At 35.9% G+C, this 9,205-nt stretch overlaps 1 protein-coding gene across 1 annotated transcript; it reads left to right on the top strand.

Annotated features, from left to right (window-relative positions):
- The first annotated feature begins 7,401 nt into the window (after nt 1-7,401).
- Nucleotides 7,402-8,948, top strand: LOC134216319 (titin-like). The gene is made up of 2 exons (XM_062695233.1): nt 7,402-7,501; nt 7,574-8,948. Exons 1-2 carry the CDS (start codon nt 7,496-7,498, stop codon nt 8,819-8,821), a joined length of 1,254 nt encoding a protein of 417 aa, XP_062551217.1. The 5' UTR covers nt 7,402-7,495; the 3' UTR covers nt 8,822-8,948.
- The last annotated feature ends 257 nt before the right edge of the window (nt 8,949-9,205 follow it).

Genomic DNA, 9,205 nt, shown 5'->3' with positions numbered 1-9,205 from the left:
AGTTTTGCCCTTAATTTGCAATCTATTTTTTAAAAACACTTTTATTTTCACACAAGGCAAAACATGAATCGAGAGACCTAACCATCACGCAGCGATGCCCTAATTACATTCGTGGGTTCATAAGCAACATAAATTCACTGAAACTTCTCTGGAATTGCCTCCAAAATACTTACAATGCAGATGACTTATGCGCTAACCACCTTTGTCAAGATTTTCTGGAGAATTTGTTTTCAGAGATTCGACGCAGATGTGGAAGTAACGATACACCTGACGCATTGCAGTTTGGAACAGCTTTCAAATATGCCGCCGTTGAAGCATCTTTGAAGGTATTCAACGGCGAAAACTGCGAACCTGATACGACGCTACCACTCATTAATAATAGTGATTAAACAGTGTGTCCTTTGCCGTCCAAGCCGACTAAACTAATACCACTCTACTATCAACGGTCTTACCACCACCGTTGGATACATCTAAACCATTAGAGATTACGTTACGAGAACTTAACGGCTTGATGTACATTACAGGAGCCGCGGTACGCAAATTGCCTCATAAAACCCAGATTAATCCACCTAGTGGTGATGGCGCCTTTCTCGCGCAAAAAGGTAATAAATGTAGCCTTTACGCTTACACCTCGATGATGTTCAAGAAAGGCAAAACAGTTACACCGTCTAATGTTATGATAGAAAATTTACACTAGTAGACGACAGATGGCGCTGCCAAAAGTTTCTCGAATTTCCTATGTTCGAATTTAGACTTTCGGACAATTTCATAGTACTATGAAACTGAACGAAGAGCATAGTTACGCCTAAATGCGTGCAACACGAGCATCTTTATAGTACGATGAAACTCTTAATGGGAAGCCACGGATAAAATATTCATATATGCAAGGCATTTTTCATAACACATTATTGTTCTATGTGACTATGTCTCATCACTATTTTAATATTATCTATTTTTTGCAATTTGCAATTATTATAAAATTCAATAGTGATCAACAGCGTTTTAGTCTCTGTCGGATGCAACTTGTTGCAAGAAAATCGGTTAAGAGTTTCTATGTGAAAATTTGGCTAATGTTTTTTATGGCATTTTGTGCACACACACACGCACACACATACACACACTCACACGCACACACGTACAGACAGACATTTGTTTAGCTCATCGAGCTGAGTCGAATGGTATATAACACTATGGGTCTCCGGGACTTCTATCAAAAGTTCGATTTTGGAGTGAAATGATAGCCTTTCGGTACAACTTAGTTGTACGAGAAAGGCAAAATGTGTTCAAAATTTGACACATAAGAGGGATGACTATGATCTGGACGAAGCATATAATTTCGTGAAACTTAAGCTAATCACAACAGAAACTTGCCCAACAAAAAATTGTATAATATAGGCATATTATGCTTCGTAGCATTCAATCAAAAGTTCTCTAAGTTCCTTGGTCAAAATAAGGTAGGAGTGAAAACAAAGCTAAAACGTTATATTAACTATGAACTTTTTGATGATGTTATATTAACTATGAACTTTTTGATGATGGCCTATGTAAAACTTGTTTTTTACTTGCGCTCGATAAAATTTTCAACACTCTTATACAAGGATTTCTCAAAACTGTTAAAGCCAAACAAGCATTGAAGGATAAAACTAAACGTTTTAAACGTAACCGCAAAGCGACGCGAATGTGCTTGCCGTTGTAAGTATTTCAATGTACAAAAAAATCCTGAATTATATTTTCTTGTAATAATATCACCGACGCAGTTTTACTTATTTGTTCAACTTTATTATTATTAACATTATCACATTGATCACTTAAATATATGGTACTTAGGTAAGCGGCAACTCGTGAGTCTAATGTGTAATATTTTGAAGCATAAATGGGGCAAACATAAGTGCTCAAAAACATTGATCACGAACCACACCAATGTTCACTCAACTCACTCCACACTAAATAACACGCAATAAATCCCTTTCGGTGCAGTGGGAAACGATCGACCACAAACGAAAATACGATGACTATAGTATAGTATAAAACAAATAAGAAAACTTGAACTCTTCAGAAACATCGCTATGGTCTACCAGTAAAGCTCATGATCGTCCAGAAATCTGTCAGGGTGTTCAGTACTATTTATGTGTTTTCAGAAATCTCAAGAATAATGATACTCCGAATTTCCGTGCTTGCCATCACACATCCGGATGTGCTACAATCATCATAAACTACCTCATATTTGCGTATTGCTTGTTTAGTTTAACTTTCAAAGATGAGCTCGATAGTCTAGTGACTACCAATTCTGCCTTATATACAGAAGGCCTGCTGTAGAATACATCACATAATGTGGCATAGATTTTTCTAAGTGAATCTTCGATCTATACTTTTGTTCTGTTTGGAATATAAAGCATTCCTCGTAGACCCTAAGGTGCTTTTTGGAATAGAGTTCTTCTTTACAATTCCCTTCTTTACAATTCGATACATACATATTTCATTATTCAACGACACCTGAAATAAAAGTTAAGTTAATAAGCATAGTATAAAACAAATAAGAAAACTTGAACTCTTGCGTAAATTGCTTTGTTGACAGAGAAATAAATAAAATCAATATCTGCTTAAACGAAAATTTCAGTTCAGTGTTTGGAAACAGTTCTTGTTACACTCTTTATAACATCCACCATTATGGTGAAAATGGAAAGCTGAATTAATCCTATTGTGTATGGTAAATCTGTTTAAAGAAAGAATCGCAGTTTTTTTTCGGTAACTTAGTTTGTTTACAAGAATAGAATGCTTAGCACGATACCTGAACGACGCGAAATTTTGAAGAAAATGGGCAATTTGTATTGATAATAAAATTTGTTATTATTCAGTTATCAGTTAATCACATGATTGATAACTAAATATCAAAATGATAATAAGGATAACTTAGCTTTAGGAATATCGCTCCAGTTGTTCGGTGGATGTATGTTGCATTATGTTTGATTGGATTTTTAAAAAAGGTTAATTAAAAAAATACTTGGTCATTATTGGGGGGAGGGGGGATTCAACAAAAGATCACGATAAACCACATGGGGGAGGGGGGCAAAAATCCACAAAAAATAATTTCGCGATTTCTGGAAGGCCTCTTTCAGAGTTTTTGATATAAATTAAATAAAAATTGAAGATCCTTTTTATTATGTTTCCAAATAATGATGCCCGATTTTCAACACTTTCTACTTTCTGGAGGAACAATTATTTCGTCTCATATGTGTGAATATCATTAATAAAGTATGAATAAATTTGTGACTCAACGTGTTTTATATTTCAATTTTATTTGATTAGATTGATGATAATCACATTCATCTAAATACATTATTTTGTCATTATTTTGGCTCTAATACATTGTTGAATCATTCAAATTTTTCGATTGTAGAAACAACAATAGTCTTGGTTGTTTTAAAAGATAAATATTATTAGCTCTCAGTTGACAATACTTATTGTTGAATTTGATCCAGCATGTGGCTTTTGCATATAATTTTGTGCGTGTAGTAAATTCAACTGGATTTTCTCTGGTAGGTACGTTTTCGGCGATCGTCTCGTATATGAATTATGGTGTTTATTGAATTCTTGAACGTTCATCGAATAAATTTCAATAGTTCTACAGAAAAAAAAACACATTTCACCAAATATTCTTATTTTCGTTTTGAATAATAGGATGCTTGAATAAAACCGCAAAAGTACTTAACGCGAATTTCACAATGGATAAAAACTAACAACTAAATACAAAATTATAATAAACAATCATTAGATTTTAGTAACAATATTCAGTAGAAAAAAAAACTGGTTTATCAACCTAGCGGTGATAATGCCTTTGTTGTGCATTAGATATAATAAAGAATTTGAATTACATTTTCTTATCGTGTTATTTGTATGAAAATCGTATTTTGGGTATAGGTAATTTTTAAGGGAACAAAGGGAAACAAAGGGAACGATTCAAGATAAGTTCTTAAAGCATGAGTAAGTTTTATTTTGCACACATGCATACACACAGACAGACATCATTTCAATTCGTCGAGCTTAGTTGATTGGTATATAACACTATATGGGTCTTCGGGCCTTTTAGCATTAGCATTAGCATTGAGCATTTCGCACAAATTCGTAGGTGGTACAAGCCAAGACTATTGTATGAGAGTAGCATCACTTTCATCCGTTACCACAGATATTGATTTGGGACTAATCAATATCTCTTAAATGGAAGCAATGCACTCTCCAATAGTCGAGATCTGTCCTGGCCACGTCCTTGCGAATGCTGAGGAAGGGTAAGGATGGTTTGTTAGACACCTACTTAAGAAAGATGCAGAGAACTCTACGACCTCTCATAGGTACCACGGAAGGTTTTGGGATTGTGTGGAAGGTTATTACAGTAGGAATCGTTGTGATAGAATGTGAAACACGGAAAGAACTAAGATAGAAATACAAAGTAGGAAAGAGACGAGCCTGGAATTTAACCCACGACCTCCTTCTTGTGAGGCAGAAGCGGTAGCCACTAGACCACTGAGCTCGTCCTATATGGGTCTTCGGGCCTTCTATCACAAAATCGTCTTTGAAGTGAACATATAGCCTTTTCGTTACACCTTGGTGTACGAGAAAGGCAAAAACTTATTTTCCCCAATTTGTTCACTTACATCTCGAGCTGCATAAGATAACTAAGGTACAATGGAACAATTGTCTCCAAAAAGTAATGCACAGTGTTTTATTTCGTCACTTTCACGATCGAAATACAAAATCTCGAAAAGTGTTGATTTTGGATACAGGGTTTGTTCACAGAAGTTTCAAGATATTTAGGAGCGCATCTTTCGATAAAAACAGTTTGATGATTAATCCCCCTAAAAGTGAGTTGAAAAAATTATTTTTCCACCAGAATGAGATAGACACGTAGTGTCTTCCGCAAAGTTGTAGTAAATATTAATATGAGCAAGTTTGCTGATCATCCCGAGTTTCTATCTCTTATATATAACAAATTTAAGTCGTTTTATGTAAGAAACCCATTAAAAATTATTTTTCATTCTAACTCTTTCCAATTATTTTTCCCATTTTCCGTCTCTTCTACAAAGTTGTTAAACAAGCAAAATTACATGTTTTTGCTGAACATTGTAACATTCCATCTCACATACAACAAAAGTTATCTTTAAATTATACATATTTTTAGAGGTATTTCCACTTGTGATTACTCCCTTAATTGCAAAAAGTCGCAAATTTTTTCACGATATGCTGAAAATCGCTTATTTTGTTTTTATACTGAAATTGAAAACTTTTGTCGACAAGAGTCTTCTCGAATGCTGTGTTAAAAACTTGTAAACTTATGAAAAATCATAATATTTGAATAACTTTTGATTTATAAGAGGTAGAAAGTTACAATGTTCAGCAAAAACATGTAATTTTGCTGGTTTGACAACTTTGTAGAAGAGACGGAAAATGTGAAAAATCATTAGAGTTAGTATAAGTTAAGAGAATGATTTTAAGAGGATTTCCACATAAACCGTGTTAAGTTTGTTGTATCAATATATATATATATATATATATATATATATATATATATATATAATTTAAAGAATTCAATTTAAGAATTCAAATTTCTGAAAGTATTTGTCGAAAGTGATGTCGAAAATACAATAAATGTACACAGCACACATGTCGAAGCGTTTCTATTTGATTAAAACAGCAGAAACGTCTGCTGGAGGTAATGTTTAGGACAAACGAGGAACTGACAAATTGATCACTGATATCGTTGGATCCCGTTGTATCAAAAACCAAGAAGTCGAAGGAAGGTGCTTCCAGAATATACTAAGCTATTTTATTGAAAGTGTGAAAGCGATGACAAAGAGAACAACGAATACAAATCCTGTTGAATTTGGAAACAACTTTTCCTTTGGTATTACAAACTTTGCATTTCACGTTATAACACATGCGGAGATGAAGCTTAGTTTCTATATTATTGATATAATAAAATTAACATGGTTTATGAGGAAATCCCCTTAAAATCATTCGTTTAACTTAAACTAACTCTAATGATTTTTCACATTTTCCGTCTCTTCTACAAAGTCGTCAAACCAGCAAAATTACATGTTTTTGCTGAACATTGTAACCTTCTATCTCTTATAAAACAAAAGTTTTTTTTTCATAGGTTTACAAGTTTTTAACACAGCATTCGAGAAGACTCTTGTCGACAAAAGTTTTCAATGTCAGTATAAAAATGAAATAAGCGATTTTCAGCATATCGTGAAGAAATTTGCGACTTTTTGCAATTAAGGGAGTAATCACAAGTGGAAATACCTCTAAAAATATGTATAATTTAAAGATAACTTTTGTTGTATGTGAGATGGAATGTTACAATGTTCAGCAAAAACATGTAATTTTGCTTGTTTAACAACTTTGTAGAAGAGACGGAAAATGGGAAAAATCATTGGAAAGAGTTAGAATGAAAAATAAGATTTTAATGGGGTTTTACATAAAACGACTTAAGTTTGTTATATATAGAGATAGAAACTCGGGATGTTCAGCAAAGTTGCTCGTATTAACATTTATTACAACTTTGCGGAAGACACTACGTGTCTATCTCATTCTGGTGGAAAAATAATTTTCTCAACTCACTTTTAGGGGGATTAATCATCAAACTGTTTTTATCGAAAGATGCGCTCCTAAATATCTTGAAACTTCTGTGAACAAACCCTGTATCCAAAATCAACACTTTTCGAGTTTTTGAATTTCGATCGTGAAAATGACGAAATAAAACACTGTGTAATGCAAATTTATCACAAGTGATTTATGTTTATTTTTCGTTTCGTTTGTCTTTGAGGTTGCGACTTTTTGAGGTTTTCGCAACTTAAGGGAAAAACAAAACAATTTTCATAAGCTTGAGCTAAGAATGGATTAAATGACAAACATGCACAAAATCTACGAATAAGCTGACATAGTGTACAAAAAAAGCGCTGCATTAAACATTAGGAAAATAGAAAAACGACAGATAATGTTCAACTTGTCACTTAATTATCACATTAAAATTCTCTGATTCGAAATGAATGACGCACAGATAATAAACAAAACACCATGCTTTCGGTACCTTCCCACAGCTCTAGGTCACTCTTTTAGACCCCACTACGCCGAACTGAATCCGTTACGGTGGCGTTGTAAACGCTTTCAGACAGTAAAACCGATGCCGCCTTCAATTCGCGTTTGTAAGATACCTTTCCGCCCAAAATCAGTGGCCTTCGACCGTGACATGATTTTGGGCGCTCCAGTTAGCTTTTCTTTCGCTTTTGTTTTCGACCGCGGTTTCCTACCGAGAGCTTATGAAGAAGATACCAATCACCAAAATTCGCTACCAGCAGCGGAAATCTCGGTGTTGACAAAGATAGCAAGATGAAGAAATAGATATAGTATAAATGGCTCGTGACCGCAGATGAGCAGTATCATTCGTTTGTGATCGTTCACCGGATTTGGTAGTGCAGAGATAGGTGGAATTGGGATCAGTATGAAGGTTTGTGTGATTGTGTCGAACAAAATCAGTGAAATAAAAAGTGACGATTTCAATTCTATTTTATTCCTATAGAGATTTGTTGTGTTGTCAATGGCTTTGGCCATTACTTTCGGAGCAGCCATTGATAAGCCTGCGATGGAAGTGGACACCAAACAGGAGGCGGAACCAATGCAGGAAAGCAAAGTACAGGAAAAACGAGGACTAAGTGATTACGCACATGGGCATGGATACTCGCATCAACCTGAAATTATGAGCGGATTCCAACCATCTTATACATATGAAGCCCCTGCAAGCTTCGAAGACTACAAGCATCAGTCCTTCGAGCAGATGTCCTACGACTGGAACGATCAGAAGCACACCATCATCACCAAAAAAGTTCCAGTTCCTTACAAAGTGGAAGTGGAGAAGCACACAATTATTGAAAAGAAAGTTCCTGTTCACGTAGATCGTCCAGTTCCATACCGAGTGGAAGTGGAGCGTAAGGTCCCAGTTTACGTCGAAAAGAAGGTCAAAGTGCACGTCGATCGTCCAGTTCCGTACCCAGTGAAGGTGCCATACCCAGTTGAGGTTGAAAAGAAAGTCCCAGTATACGTAGAGAAGAAGGTCCACGTTGATCGTCCGGTCCCATACCCTGTCGAAGTTGAGAAAAAAGTTCCAGTCTATGTCGAGAAAAAGGTTCCAGTCCACGTCGATCGCTTCGTGCCATACCCCGTAGAAGTCAAGGTTCCAGTAGTCCATAAAGTAGAAGTGGAAGTGCCGAAGCCATACGCTGTCCATGTCCCAAAACCATATCCGGTGTACGTAGAAAAGCAAGTCATCAAACACGTTGATCGTCCAGTGCGCGTAGAAGTAGAGAAGAAAGTTCAAGTTCCGGTTGTTCACAAAGTTGAAGTTCCAAAACCCTACGCAGTGATCATCGAAAAGCCCGTGCTGGTTGAAAAGAAACACAACCACCATGATCACGAAGATGCTCATGAACAGCACGTTTATGTACAGCAAAAACCAGTTACCCTGAAGCTGACCGGATACACCTCCGAAGCAGCCCATGAGGGACATAACGATAACGATGACCATCACACCAACGAAAAGCACATTGTGCAATATCAAATCCATCAATCGTCTCATCCAGTTGCTGAGCGAGTGGTTCAGCACAAGGATGAGCACGATGATAGCGAAGAGCGTCACCATGATGCCGCTCATTATCATCAACAGAAGCAGCGCGTAGAGTACCGCCATCATGATGATAATGACCATCAGGAATACCACGAGGAACACCATCATGTTCCAAGCCATCACAAGCGTGAGTCCAACAAACAGTAGGATGTTGAGCTCGAACTGTTCCTTCTCTAGTCTATCCGTGTAGAATGCACTGAACTTTTTGCAAGAATTTAGAATGATACCTTTGATAACAATTACTGTTGTTGATAAATACTGTTGATAAATGTGACACTGTTGGAGAATCATTCGGAAAGAACGCCCCAGAAAGCATGATTTGAGGGATTGCAAACATACTTCACTCTAGTATTTAGGATAAACACTTGTTTCATATCGAATGGATTTTCCACAAAAATCGACATTCTAAAAAAATGGAAAAGTGAATGCAAAAGTGTAAAACACTGTATAATGGAAGATTGGATATAGGGGAACTGTACCGATTTCCATCTCACTGAACATATATTCATCTCATCGCAAAACAAAGAAATA

The sequence above is a fragment of the Armigeres subalbatus genome, chromosome 2 (assembly GCF_024139115.2).
Source record: "Armigeres subalbatus isolate Guangzhou_Male chromosome 2, GZ_Asu_2, whole genome shotgun sequence".
NCBI classification, from domain to species: domain Eukaryota; kingdom Metazoa; phylum Arthropoda; class Insecta; order Diptera; family Culicidae; genus Armigeres; species Armigeres subalbatus.
The sequence above is the reverse complement of the archived record's forward strand: the minus strand, read 5'-3'. Positions and strand labels throughout refer to the sequence as shown.